This window comes from Zalophus californianus, chromosome 3, assembly GCF_009762305.2.
Source record: "Zalophus californianus isolate mZalCal1 chromosome 3, mZalCal1.pri.v2, whole genome shotgun sequence".
Lineage (NCBI taxonomy): Eukaryota > Metazoa > Chordata > Mammalia > Carnivora > Otariidae > Zalophus > Zalophus californianus.
This window is the reverse complement of record NC_045597.1, coordinates 161,455,056-161,476,437: the sequence shown is the minus strand read 5'-3', so window position 1 is coordinate 161,476,437 and position 21,382 is coordinate 161,455,056. Positions and strand designations below refer to the sequence as shown.

General features: G+C 37.4%; 1 protein-coding gene across 19 annotated transcripts in view; it reads left to right on the top strand.

Moving 5' to 3' along the window:
• The window catches only part of C2CD6 (C2 calcium dependent domain containing 6), a 146,109-nt gene that overhangs the window by 32,778 nt on the left and 91,949 nt on the right, over positions 1-21,382 (top strand). For 17 of the 19 annotated variants that reach the window (XR_003519454.1, XR_003519455.1, XR_003519452.1 and 14 more), the window contains exons 3-9: positions 1,649-1,700; positions 3,553-3,695; positions 6,909-7,031; positions 10,166-10,210; positions 11,105-11,173; positions 13,073-13,152; positions 16,943-17,089. Coding sequence is in view for 13 of the 19 variants with exons in the window: in XM_027591438.1 (XP_027447239.1) it covers positions 1,649-1,700; positions 3,553-3,695; positions 6,909-7,031; positions 10,166-10,210; positions 11,105-11,173; positions 13,073-13,152; positions 16,943-17,089 (659 nt within the window). In the remaining 6 variants the exon portion in view is untranslated. The remainder of the gene's footprint in view (positions 1-1,648; positions 1,701-3,552; positions 3,696-6,908; positions 7,032-10,165; positions 10,211-11,104; positions 11,174-13,072; positions 13,153-16,942; positions 17,090-21,382) is intronic. The other 2 variants (XM_027591435.1, XM_027591437.1) reach the window with 2 other exon arrangements.

Here is a 21,382-nt window from a genome sequence, read left to right as displayed (position 1 = left end):
GACCCCTTTTTCAGAAAAAAATGCATAAAAGCCTGTCTTAAAATCGGACACCTAAAGTGCTTTTGCGAACACCTTTGAGTTGCTTTCCTGTTTTACATGCATGTTGGCGGGTTGGTGAAGTTGTTGACATGGTTATAGTGTTGGGCCACAGATGGGTCTCAGAATTTGTGGCAACATTTTTCATCTATAGCCTGTGAGTGGTCATCATTATGTTTTAAAGTGTTAAATACTTTTCTCCATTTGAAAAACCATGAGAGACTCAACTCTAGGAAACAAACTGAGGGTTGCTGGAGGGGAGGTGGGTGGGAGATGGGGTAACTGGGTGATGGACATTAAGGAGGGCACATCATGTGATGGGCACTAGGTGTTATAGGCAACTGATGAATCACTGACCTCTACCTCTGGAACTAATGATGTACTTATTATATGTTGGCTAATTGAGTTTAAATAAAAATATATTTGAATAGAAATTTTTCTTTTTTATTTTATATGGATCTATGATATAAAAGTATAAAGAGCTATCGAAAGATGAGGAAAGTTAGGGTAGTTGCCCATGGCTTCATGTTAAATACTTGGCAGGCAGGCAATGATTTATGACAGAATGTTAATGTATAGCATTATGCAATACAACATTATAGTCATACTGCCCTGTTTTACCCTCTTCATGTATAACTCCAATTTTAAGAAATAAAAATGATTCATGGAATCACCTATGGCAGTACCATTTAAAATCCTGCCTAGATCATGTAATATGCCTTACACCCCTTTGCATTTGAAAACTTAGAACCTTTCCTTATAACATTTCATATCAAAATTTCCTTAAGAAGTAGACCACAGTACTTTCTTCGTAGGATTTCATCATTCACATGACATAGTCTTTTGCTTAAATACTGGATGCTAATTTCTTTTTCTGTATTATTTTAAAACTAAATCTTTAAAATTATTTACATACATTTAAAAATACTATTGGGTCATTTATTTTGTTTTACAGTGTTTAACATAATATCGCTATTGTTTTTACTTGGTTTTTAAGACCAAACATGGCTAAATATATTTGGCTGATAATGCAAATCAGTATTCAAATATTCCCGTATTCATTTTTTATTTGATTTTATGCTTAAACAGGAGATATAATTTTCTTTAACATTTAGAAATACTTTGTACAGAGAGAAGGAATATTTCACAGTCCTTGGGATGTTGTAGTGGATGAATGATTGTTGAATGAATAGAGTGGTTTTAGGATACTGGATAAAAAAGCTCATCTGAGGCAAGGCGTATTTTTTATTATTATATACAGGATGCTACACTTCGTCAGTTCTCACCTAATATAAAATAACAATGATTCAAAGAGTGATGGTTAGATTTAAGTTAGTGCTTTTTTCTTTCTTCTTCTTCTTCTTCTTCTTTTTTTGCTTTCTATTCTTGTTCGTTTTAGTTTTACTTTGAATAAATCCTGCCTATTTTTCTTCTGTATTTTGTTTTCTGGTGTTTTCCCTTAACTAGATATTTCTAATGAGAAACAATATTTTTAATAAGAGAAATTAGCAAAGTGGAGATTTTAAAAATATATAGTTTGGTATAGAATAAAATGGAAGGAAAATTAACTTTTAAAAACTCATTTGCTGTGTTTTTATTTTGATTGTTTTAGGTTGGCTGCCTTGCTGTTCATATAAAGAACTGCAGACATTTCACGCCTAGGAGTATCCTTTCTTTTGATTTAAGTACCATACCATGATCCTATATGTCTGTTTCAGTTACATATTGCTGCCTTAAAACACTCCATGACTTAGTGGCTTAAAACCTTCACCATTTTATTATCAATCACTGTGTGTATTCACTAGGCGCCCTTGTCCCCATGATCACAGCAAGCTCTGCGGTCAGCTGGCAGTTTAAAAGGGCTAGAAATTAAGGTGTCTGGTGTTTTAGTGAGGATGCCTGGAAGACTGGACTTAGCTGGGAAGCTGAAATGTTTAGACCTTTCTCTCTTTCCATAGAGTCCCAAGGTCTTGTTTTTCCATCATATTTTTTTCTGCATTAATTTTGGTCTTTTAAAAAATTTACATTAAAATATTATTTTTATTACTAAAGTTTTGGGTGTCCCCTTAAATTTTGGACCATAGCTGGTGCCTCTTTTACCCTGTCCTAGACCCAGCCCTGGTCATGTCCAGTGTATATTAAAGTAGTCACAGGGCCAGGCCAGATTCAAGAGCAGAGGAAAATAAACTCCATCTTTTTATGTGCAAAGTGATGAAAGTTTTTCACCCATCCATAATCCACCTCAATCGCTATATGAGTTAAAGGAAAAATATATATCTTACCAAAAAAAGGAAAAAATACATATCTTAGATGATAATACTAATTATTTCTAAGTAATAATTGTACTATCTTAAACATTGTTTGAAGGATTTATTTATCTTGGTGCCTTTAAATAAACTGATTGCTCATCAGATTTTTCATGGCATAAAACCAGTTTCATTATGAAGACTTGGTGTTTCTTTTTTATATAAAGTGAATTAATTTTTTTAAAGATTTTATTTATTTTTACGAGAGAGAGAGCACGAGTGGGGACGGTAGAGGCAGAGGAAGAAGCAGGCTCTCTGCTGATCAGGGAGCCCGATGCGGGACTCCATCCCGGGACCCTGGGATCATGACGTGAGCCGAAGGCAGGTGCTTAATTGACGGAGCCAGCCAGACGCTCCTATAAAGTAAATTATTGAAGAGAATTCTGCATAAAGAGATTTTTGAAGATAATTAGTTAAATCATAAAAACAAAGTTTTATTTTTATTTTATTTTAATGTTATCTTAGTCACCATACAATACATCACTAATTTTTGATATAGTGATCCATGAACACAATTGTTTTAATGCATAGAGCGCTACGAAAGATAAAAATACAGTATAGTGTACTGAAGTATATAGTGAAATGAATAAGAGAAAACTGCTTTAAATTTTGCTGTCTTAATGTTAAAAATAACTCATGACTTTTGAATTTTTGCATTTCTACATAATTATGCTTAGAAAAGTTTTTAGCTATATATTGCAAATATTTAGTCACCTTAAAAATAATATGTAGAGGGGCTCTTGGGTGGCTCAGTTGGTTAAGCATCTGAGTCTTGATTTCGGCTCAGGTCATGATCTCAGGGTCACTCACACTGGGGTTGGAGCCTGCTCAAGATTCTCCTCCCTCCCCTCTCCCCTCCCCACCACCCCACCGCTAGCACTCTCTCACTCTCTCTCTCTCAAAAAAAAAAAAAAATATATATAAAGAAACATTTGCAAAAGATTGTAATGGAAATGTGAGGATGGAAATACGAGAAGTGATCTAAAGAATAATCAACCTCCCTTTTCCTACTTACGTTGTGCCTACCATCGATGGGCAAAAATGCTATTTTAAAAGACTTTTAAAGTCATTAAATATGCTCTACAATTACCTTCTTTATTTATTTGTTTGATTCTTAGGTTTTACCTGAATTGCTTAGTGGATTAATTTTGTAATGTGTTACTGTACAATTACAACAAAATTTGTTTCCTCAATATCTGTGTATTTTCAGTCAGTTTACATTACAGTAACTTGTTCATTCGCATCTCTATAAACAACATTGTGAAATGTACAAAAATGTGTAGCTTGCTATCCCGAAATGATGAAAAGAACACTACAATTAATTTTGACGACATAAAGTACTTTTCTGTACAGGTAATGTTAAAGTTCTCTTCTGGATATAAGAATGCATTTTTATAGTTTCAAATTACACTAATTATGTCCCTTTTTAGGGATAGGAGAGAAACAAATGCAGTGCCCTTTTCTTTGATATTTTACAGTATTTTACTTCTGTACTATGGGCTATATATATATTTTTTAATAACTTACTAGAAAATGCATAATCTTCACAATCTTCTTCCCTAGGAACTTACTGTCTGTGGTTCTGCATGTTCGTCACATGCATTGTTCTCTGTCTTGCTCTCCTCCTCTCTATCCGCCCCCCCGCCCCCCCCCCCCCCCCCCCCCGCTCCCCTGCCCCTTCTTAGCTTGTGCTGCTGTAACGAATGACCATAGGTGGGGTGGCTGAAACAGCAGACATTCATTCCTCAGCTTTCTGGAAGCTAGGAAGTTTCGGGATTCTGGCAGATCCGGTGTCTGGTGAGAGCCTGTGCTCTGATTTCCTGATGGTCATCTTTTCATCGTATAGTGACAGGGCGGAGAGCAAAGAGATCCTCTTTCTTGGGTCTCTTCTAGTAAGGGCACTAATCCAACTCATGAGGGCTCTACCCTTATGACCTAACTCCCTCCTTAACCCCACACCTACACATACCATCACATTGGGGATTTAGGCTTCAACATACCAATTTTGAGGGGATGCAAAGGTTCAGAGCGTACCCTTTCTCTTTTTTTCATTTCCTCCTCACTTCCCTCTCTCCTTTCTTCTTATATAAACTCTAATATTTTTGCATGGATTAACTGATTTAGTCTTTATAACAACCCCCCAAAATATATATATTCTCTTACTATAATCCTCATTTTGCAAATGAGGAAACAGGTACTGTTAGGTATAAGAACTTTCTTAAGGTCCTAGAACTAGTAAGTGGTGGAGCTGGGAATGGAGTCAGTCTGGCTTCAGACTACACTTTATTAAGCTTCCTCTCACACCAGAGCTTCCTATGCTGAGTTTGCGTCTCTTTATAGCTAAGCTTCTTAGAATCTTAAATGTATCTCAGAGTTTTCTTTAAGTGAGCAACACTATTTCATGTAGCTGTAGGATTCATTGATTAGCCCAGTTGTTAGTCCTAAGAGTTTTATTATATTGGTTAAAATTCAGTGAAATCCTAAAACATTTCCTCAATGCTCTATATTTTTTAACCTTCCATTTTAATCTTCAGAACTTAATTTTGCTTAAGTTTTGAGTACTGAAAATAGTTCTTTAAGCGTAGTTTAAAAAAAACACAAAAAGACAGGCATAGTTTGGCTAAAGGCAATCTGTACTATTTGTTTTACTTTGCAAATAGTTTTCCTGAGCTTGCCAAATTTTTAAGAATTTTGTGGGTGTATGTCCATTTAAATAAAACTTGAAATTAATACTGGAAAATAATATAAGTTAATAGGGTGCTTATCTTTATTAGCATAATCAAAATCTTCTTATTTTAAGAGGAGCTGTTTGAGCATGTTAGGAGGAGAATTGTAATGGAGCTCTAGTGGAAAGTTTGGGGATGAAGCAGTAATAACTACACAGAAAACCGCACAAGGAGACAAACATAAAGCAAAACACATATTAGCTCTAAGGGAAATTAAGAGGTAATAGAAGAATGGGGCGCCTGGGTGGCTCGTTAAGTCGTTAAGCGTCTGCCTTCAGCTCAGGTCTTGATCCCAGGGTCCTGGGTTCGAGCTCCACATGGGGTTCCCTGCTTGGCGCGAGGCCTGCTTCTCCCTCTCCGACTCCCCCTGCTTGTGTTTCCTCTCTCGCTGTGTCTCTCTCTGTCAAATAAATAAATAAAATCTTTAAAAAAATTAAAAAAAAGAGGTAATAGAAGAAAATGTAGTCATAATTGTATTGTTAAACTCTGCAAAATAGCTGCATATACACAGTAATGCTAAGTATTGGTCTAATTAAAAAGTATGATCTATATATAATATGTTGGAGGAATGTGAAAGGAAGAGAATGTGAAAATTGTGGGGGAGGGTGTTGAGAGTTAATATTTTTCTTCCACAATAAGCAGTTAATTGATAGTATCTAAAACTAAAATATCACTTAATAACAATATAAGCATGTTACTTAGAAACATGATTTCACGGCAAAAACCAGACAAATCACTTTAAAAGCTTGAAAGGTGATTTCTGAGGAGTGGAGATTAGGGGCTGGCTAAGGTGGTGTTGTAAAATCCTACCCAGGACTTACTTTATAGAGGTATGACTGAATGATGACACAGAGAGGCTGATGCCATAGAAAGAAGGGAAGAAAGGGACCCACCACACTACATAGGGCTGCAGGGGAAGCATGCGGGTGGTCAGGAGACAGAAGATGGAAAAGAGAGAGCCTAGGCTAAAGCCCTTATTGGGGTTTTCTTGAGAAAGCAATGCAGAACAGAGTCAAAAATTTAGGATTGGCTAGTTTGAATAATTCCCTGCAGTCTTTAGGCTGTAGGGTCATCCCTTGTTGCTTGGTTCCTGGTCTCGGGATGATTTAGGGCCAGGGAAATACTGGCTCCATGTGAGGGTTAGATAAGGGAGTGGTTAGGGCTGTAATTTTGGGATTAGTTTGCGTATGAAAGAAGTGCTTCCATCTCATTAAACCCTTGCTGTCTCTAGGAGCTGACTAGCCCAGGGAGAGAAAGTCTGTCTCTGGCCAGGCTTTTTAAGATGTCAAAACATCATAAAATTCAGAAAAGAAGATTAAACATGGGAGAAAAAGTTGTTTTTCTTTGCTTTAACCATTGTAGAGCTGTTTGATTTTCAAACTGTGTATTTACATAACTAGGATAAAATAAAATACATTTTATACCTTGGGATACTTTTATCAATAAGTTATTGAACAAAGACTGAGAAGGATGTTGGATGTCTTTTGACATTGACTGTTTGTATTGCCTAGATTATCTGGGCTAGATATTGGATTACCTTTTATAATACAGTTTCAGTAGAGTGTTGAGGCTAAACTTTTGTGTAGAGTTAGAGAATGTAGGCAGTGCATGTTTCAGAAGACTGTAATTGATGTTACACATAAACAAGATCCTGATTTTTGTTGACATTAGTGTATATGCGACCATGCAATTGAAAAGTTATAAGGCTAATAACATGTGAAAACTAACTATTAAGCATGTACATAACAAAATCTAGTTTATGGATATACTTATTCAGAAATTATATCTGAAATTCAGACTGAAAATGTGATCATTCTTTCCACATGTATTTTGTATCAAGGTTCCCAGGCGTCAAGATGATGAGCGGAATAATATTTACTTGGAACTAATGCAATATAAAAATACAGAAAAATATCCTCTCTTTTTAGGGAGTGTTCAGGTACACCTTTATGATGTAATTCAGGTAAGTATCAAGGTTATTTTTTTCACTGTGGTATCACATTGTCCAGTTGGTATTTGTTATTATCTGTATCTGACAGACTCCTTTTGGTTTATTATCTACCTTCAAACTTATATGCTTAGGAAACAATGTCTCTGGCTATATTAAAAAAAAAAAAAAGAGTTGACTTGGAACAGCCTAATATTTTAAAAAAATTGATTGTGTGGAAAGGCAACCTAGAGGACTAATAAGCATGTTTTATTATGTTTTCTGGAATGTTTTTAAACAGGACTCAGACCACAGACTCTCTTAGTTGACAGCCCAAATTTGAGTTCTTTTCTCCTTAGCTGGGCTGCTTGCAGTCTATCGGGGACCTGAGTTGTTTGGGGTCAGCCAGAGTTGGGGGCAGGGTTTGTACACACATTTTGTCGTTCCTTCTCTCTTGCTTTCTCCTATCTAGGATTACCCTCTCCCTTTGCAGCAGCCATACTGCCCTGGACTCAAAGGAAGAGAACTAACTGATTAGTGAACAAATATAAACCATCTGAAGGATTTTCAGGGATATTTGTTAGGAGGCAAAGCAAGGGAGCCTTCGAAGACTAATGGAGTTACATCAAAGGACATAGGAGCCAGATTGCAGGGGCTCCTGTTGGCCAATTTCAGGATAATTTAAATATCAAAAACATCATTACAAATTCTGAATAAAGAAAAATCCATAAATCTTGGTGATCTTAAGAAAAAAAAGGGACAGGGGAAGAAAAATGGAATTTAAAAACTTTTAAACAGAAGAATGTGTAGAAAGAATGGTAGAATTACAGATTGACCATTTTTGCAATTCTTTATAGTGAATGATGATTAGTTCAATCAAGACTTAAAATTCTATTTAAAATATTAGGAAATATTAGGTAAAAGGTTATTGGGGAGCAAGATATTTTCACACCACTGTAACAGTCTACAGGTTAATTGTTGCAAAGGGGGAAATGTGCCTCTACAATAGAGAGACATTTTGGTTACTCCTTCAACCAAGAGCTTGAACTTAGCATAAGTAATTGTGGACAACTTAACATCATATGCTTTCTATGGCAGTACAATATGAAGTATACAGCATTACCTGTGAATCGTTCTCATCAAAAATGTTTACCCCAAATCTAATCAAGCCGAGTCTAGATCTTTTAGTTTATAGGAATTTAGGGGATAGGGAAAAACTTAATACCATGATGATACATGACAAATACATAATGTGGAACATACCAGCTTAGATTCTTTAAAAAGTTAAGGTCAGGGGCACCTGGGTGGCTCAGTCATTTAATTGTCTGACTTTTGATTTCGGCTCAGATCATGATCTCAGGGTCATGGGATCAAGCCCCAAGTTGGGCTCTGTGCTCAGCAGGAAGTCTCCTTGAGATTCTCCTTCTCCCTGCTTGCATGCTCACTTGCCCTCTCTAAAATAAATAAATAAAACTTTAAATTTGTCGATGGCTATTTGGATCGTTTTCTGTTTTTTTACTATTCTCGTTGTTGCAGTGAATTTTCTTGAACCTACCTTACAGTGCATTTCTGCAAAAAGTGTCTACATTATGAATTCCTCTCTATGAGTCTTTGATGAATTGCTACATCATATGGTAAAAAGACCATTATTATTTAATGGACAGAGTCGTCAGGGAAAGCAATTTTGGTTATTTATGGATTTCCCCAAAAAGTCTTAGGATTTTAGCTGTGATGTGTTCAAGATATGCTGTCTGTGTGTAATATCTGTCAGCATCCTTCTGTAGGCGCTTCTACCTTAAGAATTCTGTCATTTTACTTATTAGAATTCCTCAGTTACCCTCTTTTGGTCAAAACTCAGATCCCAGAAGTACAAAGCTAACCATAAGGAGTTTGGTGTTTTTTGGAGTTTTTGTTTTTGTTTTAGTTTTGATGCAGTTTCATTAGCTGGATGTTACATTGGAGAGATGACTGTATAATAATATCTAAACATCTGGACATCAGACAATAGAGGAAAACAACTATGAGACAATCACAAATATAATAATTTTTTTTTAAGATTTTTGTCAGAGTGTGCGCAAACAAGCAGGGGGAGTGGCAGGCAGAGGGAGAAGCAGGCTCCCCACCGATCAGGGAGCCCAATGCGGGGCTAGATCCCAGGACCCTGGGATCGTGACTTGAGCTAAAGGCAGATGCTTAACAGACTGAGCCACCCAGGCGCCCCAATGACAAATTTTTTGAATCCACTTTGTATCCACTCTATTTAGGCCTAACGGAGAATAGGTCCCATGGATAAATTTTGCCCACTATAAACAGGCACGTGGCCTTTAAACAACAACAACAACAACAACAATTTCTTTTGAGATAATTGTAGATTCACATGCACTTGAAAGAAATAATACAGAAAGATCCTTTGTATCCTTTACTCAGTTTCTGCTGATGGTAACATCTTTCAAAACTACCGTACTGTATTGCAACCAATATATTGCAACCAATATACCGAACGTGCCACCTCCACCAGGATTTCTCATGTCATTGCCTTTTATAGCTACATCTCCTTCCCTCCTGCCTCTGCCCCCTCCTTAACCCTTGGCAACCACTAATCTGTTCTTCCTTTCTGTAATTCTCTCATTTCCAGGATATCATATAAATGGAATCACGTAGTATGTAATCTTTTAGTGTTGGGTTTTTTTTCACTCAGCCTGATTCTCCAGGATGGTGGATGATTTGGGAGGACTGGTCGCACAGCAGAGATGCCCAGAGGTGGTGACCAAGGAAGGATACCCAAGGTTTACCTGGTTAGGAAGATCCCAGCGGTCCCCAAAAATGAGAGAGGCCCTCGGTTCTCTCACGAGTCAGCTACTCATGCACATTTATGTTAAACCCCACAAAGGGAGTGCAGCTGGGGCAGTTCCTTTAACACTTGGAGAAAGGGCAACTACAACTAGCAGGAACATTTTTGTCTAAAACGTAAATATTAACATTTGTTTTTGGTACAGCCTAGAATTTTTCTTTTCTTCCAAATGTTTGGTATAGTTGTATTTTAGCTATCAAGTTAACATGTGCATTAAAAATCATTACCTGATTTTTCAAAATTTATGAAATGGTTTAGATTATATACAGATGACTACATGAGTGACTCTGTATTTGAGAATTTTATTACTTTTTTCCAGAAAGGGTGCTTTATTGAAGAATTTGAAATGTTGAATAAAAGCACGGTAAGAACTTTACTGAAATTTCCAAAGTTTTGTGCATACATTTAACTTTGCATATAACTTTACTCTGATATTGTTTTAATATCTGATAGTGTTTTTATTCTGTTACCCTACCAGTCACTGTTCAAATTAAAGGAAATGTATTAAACAGAACAATATTTGCTCACAAAATCTTCATCTGCACCTTTTTTTTTTTTTTAATGCTGCTACCTTACTGCTAAACAATGACCAGGAAAATTGAAATCATTGACTAAGAGAGGAAAAATGCCCTCGTGGCTGCTTTGTGCAGCTTTAATTGAGGAAGTATTTTTCTCTTGGAGGAGATTCTGAAGAGTTGTTTACAGTTCTCACTTAAATTTCTTTTTAAATACTTAAAATTATTATTTTGATTAATTGATCTCTTCAGAGAGACCTCTGCCGCCAATAGCCAGAACAGAGACAAGGAACTTTATAAAAAAAAGAGAATGATGGACGTTTGAGGTCATAGCCTCTGACACCCTCCTTCATTTCTCATTTGAGCAAGCTGGGGTTCAGAGAGACGAAATCGCTTGTCTGAATAAAAATTTTATCTGAAAATGGAAGTGGAGGTAGGGGAAGTGTGAGTAAATACTTTAAAAACATATGCATGTATACACATATACACACACACATGTATGTGTATCTCAGGGTAACCCTATTTATTATAAATTGATATTTTCTATATTATATATCCTTTAACAAAGTTTTTAACATTTCAGGAACTCCATATAACAGTTCCTTGTGTGAATTTTTTTTTTAATCAGGAGATTCACGCTTTGGTTTTTCTAACACAGATGTGTGAAACAAAAATATTACTTGCTATCCCTTTTTCATTAAAATATCTTTCTGATCAAACAATAAAATTTGCTGTGTGTTTAGCTTATCTGCAAGGTGGAGGTGGAATTTATGTTCTCCTACGGGAACTTTGGTTACGGATTTTCACATCAGGTTAGTTCTTCTCTTTTAAAAATTATTCTACAACTCTTCAGTCAAATCTCTTCTGAGCCTCTATGCTTTCCAGTTTGATAAAAATTTTAAAATACATATTTTTTAAAAAATATTTTTAAGAGTGCTGTTTTTCTCCATTCTAAGGAAAAATGAAACTACCATTTTTATTTGCATATACATTTAAAAATAATCCTTTATTCAAAATGCCTTTATCAGAAAACTTGCTTTTGTGTGTCTGTGTTTTCATGTGGTTGAAAACAAAATTATTTTAAGTATATAATATAAGGAGTGTGGATTTTTAGATCTAAAAATGCTTATTGAAAATGGAGTCATCGATTATGTTCACATTCCATTTTTTACTCTGATAACATATGCTCCTTACCCCTGTGGTTATTTTGATGTCTGGTGTTACGTGAGCCCTCCTTGATTTATCAAGAGTTCAAAGAAGTTATCTTCCTAGGTTTGTCCTGCCCCTTTAAATTCATTACATATATCCATGTTCCAGTGAAAATTTTTGTATATTAACCTGTGTCCTGTCCTTTTATTATGTCCTTAGGCCAGATTCCTAGAATGGAAATTATTGTCCAAAAACAATGACTTTGTCAAAGAATTGCTTTAGAAATGTACCAACATATATTCTCTCTAAGTGTTTGAAAGAGCTCTTCATACCCGTGGGTATTTTCACCCCCCGGGGGCATTTATAAATTCAGTCCCATCAGTGCTGCTGTTATATAGGGAATATGACCCCTATACTTGGCATAGAAGCTTTCATTTCCATTTTTTGCTAATTTTTATAGCCTTGGTTGTTTTTTTAATTAGGAATTCAGAGTGGGTACATTACTTTTATTAAATAAACCTACCATTATGTTGACTGAACAGCCCCTGGTAAAATGTTGTTCTAAAATTTTGCCTATGGTATATCATAATGATTTTTAATGCATTTTGAATCAAGTAAATAACACAGAAGAAAGCCATGAGGCACAATCTTTTTCCATCTTTTTTCCTTCTTTGCTTTGATTTTTCTTTGTTTTCCTTCTGCCTCTTTTTTTTTGTTTGTTTGTTTTAAAGATTTTATTTGAGAGAGCAAGAATGAGAGAGAGAGAGCAATGAGAGGGGGAAGGGTCAGAGGGAGAGCAAGGAGCCCGATGTGGGACTCGATCCCGGGACTCCAGGATCATGACCTGAGCCAAAGGCAGTCGCTTAACTGACTGAGCCACCCAGGCACTGTCCTTCTGCCTCTTATTCATAATCTTATGAACTGGGCCTTATGGGACTTGAAACTGTTGAGTCCCTTTCCTGACATAGTTTATAAGCACCAACTTGAGAGGTAGGTTTTGTGTCTGAATATAAGTAAAACATGTAATAATGACATTCTTATGGGGATATCTCCTTTTCAGATAAACTAGGCAAGTATTGTTTTATGTAGGTAGAGTCTACCAAAAACAAGGAACTGAGATATTGTGTGGAAAAGAGTGGGAAATATAATAAAAGTTCTTGATTTTGTCTATGAACTTTTCGGTAATATAGTCCCCGTCTCACCTGTCTTGATAATGTAAAAAGGATACTATGCTGGGGGTGCAGATAAAGCTGCATTCAAATCCTGGCTCTGATGTCTTTTGGGTAACCTTGAACAAATTACCAATCCTCGGCATTTTCTGTAAAATGGCCACAGTTATCTACATCAATAGGATTATTGAGAGGATTAAAAATAATCTTACAGATATAAGGTTCCGGGCAGATATCTAGGGCTCAAAAAATGTTAGTTCTTTCTTCCTCTCTTAATTCCATTTCTTTTTATATGCATTTAAGGCCTATTCTGTAGTCCTGAAGCATAGTAGTATTAGAATGAACTATAATTGTAGCTAAGCAGTGTTAAAATATACTTACCATTTTCTTCAGTTAAAACCTCTTCAGAAAATTATTGAGCCATCCATGTTTATGAATATTGCACCACCTCCAGAAAGAATAGATCCTGTGACGTAAGTGTTTGAAGTCTTATTTGCACAATCAGAATATGTGACATTTAAAACATTTAATCCATTTGAGGGACCATTTTGGTTGTCTTAAGACATAGCCAGAATGGGCTAGACTCTAAGGGAAAGAGAGCAGTGAATTGTTTTGCTTAATAAGGTGGGAGAAATTGGGGGTTTCTGGGGATAGCCCTGGCGAGAGGAGGTGAGGAGGCCTAGAGAGAAGATAAAGGAGAAAGGAGAGTGCCGGCTTCATGGCTGAAGAAGGGAAGGCAGGGTTAAGCTGATAAGGAAAGTTGGCCAGTGAGATACCCCTTTCTAGAAAGAGGTGAGGGACTTTTAAGATCAAAGTGTCTAATAGTTGGCCGTTTTCTTCCACAGTATAGTAGTGTTACCTCTATCCCACACATTCTGTTATTTCCAAATCTTCAGCAAAAAGTCTGTTTCATAAATGGCGTTAGCAAACCAAAAGTAACTTAAAATATATCAACCAGTCTTAAAATTTCAACAGTAAAAATAGATTAAAGAGAAATGAGCACCTGAGATGGAAATGTAATCTCTAGTGCTGTCCCAGAATAAGAAATGGAGAAATTGGGATTGAGGGAATTAGGTATAGGATGGGAATTTATGTTCTGAAGTTCTTATTGTCCTATAGTCTCACCAATACTGGGTATTATCATTAAAAATAAATTTTTTCCACTTGATATTGGTCATTTGTTGAAATAGTAAAGTTTGAATGTTTTATGTTTATCAATCATTATTTCTTTATTCACTAATTGATTCAATAAACATTCATTGAATGTGTCTGCTATACCTCCAAGCTATTGCAAATACTAAAATAAATGAGGCCTGGTCCCTGCCCTCTGGTAGCTCATGGTTTAGTGTGCAAAGGTAACTTGCGAAAAGAAATGATTATAATACAAATGAGATAAAAACCTTCCTAGAGGTAAACGTAAGGAACTGTAGCACATAGGGTGTGGGATAATGGTGGGAGGAACATAAAGTTGGGTCACAGCAAATTTATTGATATGGGCTCACTAAGCAGAGATTCTGCATTTAATTTTGCAGATTAGGGGGTTAGAAAAGACGTGATTTGGTTGTTTGGTTGCAGAAACATGAACCAAAAGATGCCCACTTGGGTGGATTGGAAGTGCCAGACCTGCCTTGGTTTAATGTAGAAGGAAGGTGTTCAAAGGGTTAGAGAGATGGTGATGTTGGTCTGGATTTGTTTTTAAGACCTACTCACTCACCCTGGGAGTTTGCACCTTTTCACCATTTACACCTTTCACCATTACTGTGAGAAGTAAATGTGTGAGGGGAGCCCCACCCTTGAAGAGCTCTGTGATTGTTCTCTATTAGGCAGACCTTACAGTGGGAACTGCAGTCACTGAACTGGGAAACCTAAATGCAATGGGAGTGTGGCATCCTGAAGTGGCAGAGCCCAGTGATGGCGCCACCACCTAAGGCAAGATGGCCGTGGTCACTGTAGCGGACAGTAGAATAGTTTGACTCACGAAGACCTATAGCATTGGCTAGTTGATCATGATGTTCCTAGAAATATATAAGAAGCCTCATCAATTCTTACTTAATCTGTATAAGCAGAAAAGTTCTAGGTGATAAAAACAGAGTCATAGTGCCTCAGTCAATTCCCAGATTTGAGCCAGTTTGCAGACCCAAAAGCCTTCGAATGAAGGGGAGGCTTGGTCCCCTTAAGGAGAGACGCTAGTATGCTGACAAAAATTTCTAAGGTTAATCTTTCTTCCAGCTTTCCCAAAAGGGAAGGAGAGCCTTTTACCAGGGTAATTATGCATTAGGGAAAAGGAAATAACCAGACCTTTCAGAGACTACTGGACACTCGCTCTAAACTGACACTAGTTCCAGAAGATCCAAACGTCACTGTTGTCCACCAGTCAGACTAGGGACTTATGGAGGACAGGTGATCAATGGAGTTTTAAACCCATCCTGTGATTATTTCCCCAGTTCCAGATTGCATATTTGGAATCAACACACTTAGCAGTAGATGAATCCCTACATTGGTTCCCTGACCTGTGGACCAAGGGATATTCTGGTGGGAAAGGCCAAATGGAAACCACTAGAGAGCTACCTCCACCTAAGAAAATTGTAAGCCAAAAGCAATACCACATTCATGGGAGGATTGCAGAGATGGGTGCCATTATCAAGGACTTGAAAGATGCAGGGGTGGTGATGCCCATCATATCTCCATTTAGCTCACTTATTTTGGCCTGTGCATAAGACAGAGCTTGGAGAGTGATAGTAGATTGTTGTAAGCTTAACCAGGCAGTGATTCCAGTTGCAGCCACTGTACCAAATGTGGTTTCATTGCTTGAGCAAATTAACACATCCTCTGGTACTTGGTATGCAACTCTTGATCTGGCAAATGCTATTTTCCTCATATAAAAACCATCAGAAGTAGTTTCTTTCAGCTGGTAAGGCCAAGTGAGACACCTTCACTGTCTTACCTCAGGTATATCAACTTCTCCAGCCCTATGTCATTAATTTAGTTCACAGGAATCTTTTTTTTTTTTTTTAAGATTTATTCATTTTAAAGAGAGAGCATGAGCAGGGGGAGGAGCAGAGGGAGAGGGAGAGAAAAAGTCCCAAGCAGACTCCACACTGAGCACAGAGCCCGACACAGGGCTCAATCCCAGGACCCTGAGATCATGACCTGAGATGAAACTAAGAGTTGGATTCTTAACCAACTGAGCCACCCAGGTGCCCTATAGTTTACAGGAATCTTGATTGCCTTTCCCTTATACAAGATATTACACAGGTCCATTACAGTGATGACCATTATGCTTACTGGACCTAGTGAACAGGAAATAGCAACTAATCTAGACTTCTGATAGGACATTTGCATGTCAGAGCGTGGGAAGACTTCTGACAAAAATTCAGGGGTCTTCTACCTCATTGAAATTTTGAGGATCCCCTGGTATGGGGATTGTCAAGATAATCCTGCTAAGGTGAAGGATAAGTTGTATCTGGCCCCTCCTACAACCAAAACAGAGGCACAACACCCGGTGGGCCTTTTTGGATTTTGGAGATAACTTACTCCTTATTTGGGTGTGCTACTCTGGCCCATTTACCAAGTGACCTGAAAAAAATATATATTTATATAGCAAATATATTTTCTTCCCTCTCATATTTCTTTATCATGTAACAAAAGGTATATTGACTTTATATTGTAATATTTAAGTATTGTTAAACTTACAGCATACTACTTAAGTTTCAGGATATTAAGATGAGTAAACATCACCCAAAGACTTTATATTCTTCTCTGGGGAAGGGGCTAGTGAGTTTTTGGTTGTATGCAGGATAGTTATATCATGTTAGGTGGAATTATGACCTGTTATTGTTCTCATTTGGAGATTAAATATGTTTTAAAGAGATGCTTATGGGTGCCAGGTTGACAAGGGGTGGGTGGACTTGTGATGATTAATTTCACGTGTCAACTTGACTGGGCCATAGAATAACGATTTGTATCTAAAGATTGGGAGAGAGGTCTGGGCTCAAACACTTTCTGCTTCTCTTTAGAATTTCAGGTCCTTATCCCCTTTCCCATCCCTGCTGCCCATCTTAGTAGTAAAATTATTCAATAGAGCACTTCTGTCAAGATTTTTGACCTTTGTCTTCTTTCCTAGCTCTACCCTCTAATGGTCTCAGGTAGACAGGTGAACTTACAGTCTAAAAGAGAGAATGATTCAAATGTGATAGCGACCACTGATTTTAGAAGTGTGCTTTTGTTTTGATTGCCGTATTTAACATTATAACCATTTTGCAGAAATGTTATTACACCACAACCAATAGAATATCCAGCATTCCTATCCCCAGACCTGAATGTTACTGTTGGGATGCCAGCTGTAGTGCCCCAATCCAACCAGCCATCCGTAGTGAGACTTGAAAAACTTCAGCAACAACCTCGAGAAAGGTATGTATGTATGTATGTATGTATGTATGTATGTATGTATGTATAAATCAATCAATCAAAAACCAACACAACCAAAACAATCTTCATCTTATTTATGTGTTAGTGGTACATTAATTTTTTTTTTGGGGGGGGGGGACATGGGCTTTAGGTATTTGTTTAGAAAAGTCAATGTCTAGTGCCCCTGTAATGCATATGGTGGTTCACTTTGTATAAGTCCTTTAAACTATCTGCACTCTTTTTCATTCTTTTTTCTTTTTGCTCTTCTGATTGGATGAATTCCTTTGCCCTGTCTTTGAGTTTGCCAATCCTTTCTTCCACATCATCTAGTGCTTTTGAATTATTCAGTCCAGTTATTGTGTTCTTTAGCTCTATGATTTCTGTTTGGTACTTTCTTATATTTTGTATCTCTTTGTTGCAATTCTTATTTTGTTTACGAATTTCTTTCTTGACCTCAATGCACATCATTATGACCATGATTTTGAATTTTTTTTCTTTTTTAAGATTATTTATTTATTAGAGAGAGAGAAGAGTGAGCAAGAACACAAGTGGGGCAGGGGGAGAGGCAGAGGGAGAGGGAGAAGCGGGATCCCTGCTCAGCAGGCTTGATCCCAGGACCCCGGGATCATGATCTGAGCCAAAGGCAGACACTTAACCGACTGAGCCACCCAGGCGCCCCTCCGTATTTTGAATTCTTTATCAGGTAGGTAAATCACTTATCTCTATTTCATTATGGTCTGTTTCTGGAGTTTTTCTTATTTATTTGTTTGGAACTTAATGTTTCTGGAGTTTTATCTTGCTACTCTGTTCTGTTCTCTTTCTTCCTTTACCCTCACTCTCTGTATTGGTTTCTGAGCACTAGATGAAACTGTCACCTTTCCTAGCCTTGATGAAGTGGTCTCATGTAGGAAATGAACCTCATCAATGAGCCCAGCCCAAGCTCTTGGGTGTCTCTTAAACCTTTGTGATTGTGCAAGCTGCTTTCCTTTTTTCTTGGTGGCTTCCAGTTGTTGAGAGTGTGTCAAGATTTGTCAGTATCCCAAGAGGAAGATCTCAGCATCTAGACTCAGGCTGACTGGAAGTTGAACCTCCAGGCAGCTGCTGGGAAGGTATGTAGCTAGAGCCCTTCCATGGAGAAACCAGGAGATGGGCTTTCTTGCCTGCTCCCTTTGTGCCCGGCCTGGGGGTATAGCCATTGGGGTGGAAGTCATTCCTGCACCCATTAAGAACTGATTCTTTGTGTGCTGAAGTTCTGTGGGACTGGTGAATCCAAACCCCATTGGCTATGACAGCTAAACTGTCTAAGGGCCCATCTCTTTGGCAATGGTCACAAAGTCTGGGGTGCCAGATGTCTGTATAAGCTCCTTCCAGGGAGATACTGATGATTTGGATTGGGCTAGAGGGAGGAGGAGATAGTGTCTGCTGGCTTCCACAGGTCTCTAAGAAGGATTACAGTCAACCCCTGGATGCATACTAAATTAGGAGCCTGACCTCCAGATAACAGCTTTTAAAGAATGCAGTGGGCCTCTTTTGGAGAATAACTGGGAGATGAGCTTATTTTTGCACTATTCCTTCTGTGCTGAGCCCTGGGCAGATAGCATGGTAAGTCAGAGCAAACCTGTTAAAAACTTTTATTTTTCTGTAGCCTTGTGGGTCTTGTGGGCACAAGCTGTCTTAGCTTTCAGAAATAGGTGTTTTGGGGGCCTGTCCTCAGATGGGAGTCTTGAAAGGTGGGGTGCCGTATGTGTTGTCTAACCCTTTTTTTCCTCAGGGAGATGCTGGGAGTTGAGGGTTCTGTCCCAATTGTAGGGCACTGTGCCAGGGGTGGGGTTTATAGTATTTGCCTCATCCTTTCCACCTTGTTTTGATGTGGGTATTTTCTAATTTGCATGATGTGTAGGAGTTGCTCAGCTTATTTCTAGATTTCTTTTAGAGAGAATTGCTCTTTGTATAACCATAGGTACTGTACATACATGGGAGGAGGTGAGTTCAGGAGCCTCCTCACCATCTTGAACTGGAAATTGCAAATTTCTTTAATGTCTTGCCTAATAGTACACAACTGGATCCTCATAACGGCTTCTGCATCCAAACAGAGCAGCTCCAGCTGCAGAACCTTGACTTATCTGGCTCACAGTGACAGTGACAGCCACTGCTCTGATTTCCCTCCTGGAGCTTCACCAGCTGATCACCTTCTTCCTAGCGAAATGGGTCCCAGTGAGTCATCTTGTCACTGTGTTCACTTACTCCACATGTATTTTTCTTGCATGTTTTCAGAGTCTAGGGTTGTTATTCGGCTCCTTATTCTTTCTTCTTATAACTACTTTGGAATTTGGCACTGATAGTTTTCTGTTGCTTAGTTTTATATGGAATTAATTTTCCTGATTTTTTTATTTTTTATTTATTTTTTTTAATTTTTATTGTTATGTTAATCACCATATATTACATCATTTGTTTTGGTGTACTGTTCCATGATTCATTGTTTGTTTTTCCTGATTTTTTAAATAGGAGATTTGGTTTAGAGAGCTTCTTGAGTTTCACAGAACTCCCACTATTGATGTTTTCATTTGGTGTTTAAAAATATGAGTTGCTTTCTAAAATTTTCTGGGGCTGTGCCTTGGACTAGAAACCTGGTTGGTCAGTTTTGAGCATTCACAGTGGTTAGACTGTTCCAGTCCTTTTAATGTTTACCATGAATCTTTTGTACTCATTTGCTATTGGAATGAGCAAAACCTCCCAGTTTCAACTGCTTTTCTCAAATTGGCCTGCTGTAATTTCCCATCCATGACTACCTGTTGGCTATTTTGGGGTTTTCTTATTTTCAGGTCCTTCAGATGCCGCCCCCCCCAGTTTATTTTAACATTTATTTATTTAGAGAGTCCGAGCAGGGAGAGTAGGGGCAGAGGGAGAGAAATCCAGTCAGACTCTCTGCTGAGTGCAGAACTCCCCTAGGGCTCAATCCCAGGACCCTGAGATCATGACCCGAGTTGAAATGAAGATTTGGATGCTCAACCAACTAAGCCACCCAGGCACTCCCAGATGCCCCTTTTATGCCTGTTGCTTTCTGACATATATACACTGATACCTTAAAGGTCTTATGTATATGTTTTGGGGTTCATAGAAACGCCTTGTCACATGATTGTGTTGTAAATGTTGCCCATAGGTTCTTGGGTTTGCTACTGAGCTACTCTTTTTATGTAGAGATTTGAGAAGATTCAAAAACTACGCTACCCCTGCTGGCCTTCTCTTCTAGAATTTCCCCCTTTTGTTAAACTTTCATATTTGTAATAATTTATCTGTAGCATCATTTGGGAGAATTTATTTAAACATTCATGCCTACAAATAACAATTTTTTATCCCTAGTGCTTATTCTTTAATTTTGTTTTCTTGACCTACTATGCTAGCTAGAAGCTCCAGTCAATGTCTGATATAAATGGCAAGGGTGTACATCCTTGTTTTGTTCATGATCTTTAAAGGCTACACCTCTAGCATTTAATAGTTAAGAGCATATACTTATATATGTTTTTAATATATAGATATGCTATACCAGGTTAAGTAAATTATTCCACTTTGTTCCTAGTTTTCTAAGTTTCTTTAAAATCATAAATGGATGTTGGATTTTGCCAAATGTTTTTTCTCTTTTAATCAGTTAAATTTATGTTTTCTAATGTCAGTGTCAAAATATCCTTGTATACCTGGGATAAATCTAACTTGTTTATGATATATTATCTTTTTTCTATACTACTGGATTTTTTTGTATTAAAATTATATTTTTAACATTTGCATCTATGTTCATGAATGAGATTAGACTAATTTCCTTTTTTTATAATGTCCTTCTTAGGGTTTATCATCAAGGTAATAGTGTCCTCATGAAATAAATTGGGAAACATTCCCTCTTTTCTATTTAATTCTTGTCAGTTACATCTTTAGACGACCAAAGCCTTTTGAAATTTCTTGGATTAGAAGCTAAATTCCTGCTTTTTCTTTTTTCTGTTGCAGAAAATATCATGAATATATTAGGTAATTTATAAAATATATATATGTTTAAATAATGAGACCAATATATATTGAATAACTTCTAAAACATGTATGTATAGCTTAAATAAAAATAATAAGACTGATGCCTAGATATTTATGATTCAGGTTAAGAAATACAACAGCGGGGCACCTGGGTGGCTCAGTTGGTTAAGCTTCTGACTCTTGGTTTTGGCTCAAGTCGTGATCTTAGAGTCTTGAAATTGAGCCCTGCAAGGGGTTCCATGCTCAGCGTGGAGTCTGCTTGAGATTCTCTCCCTCTCC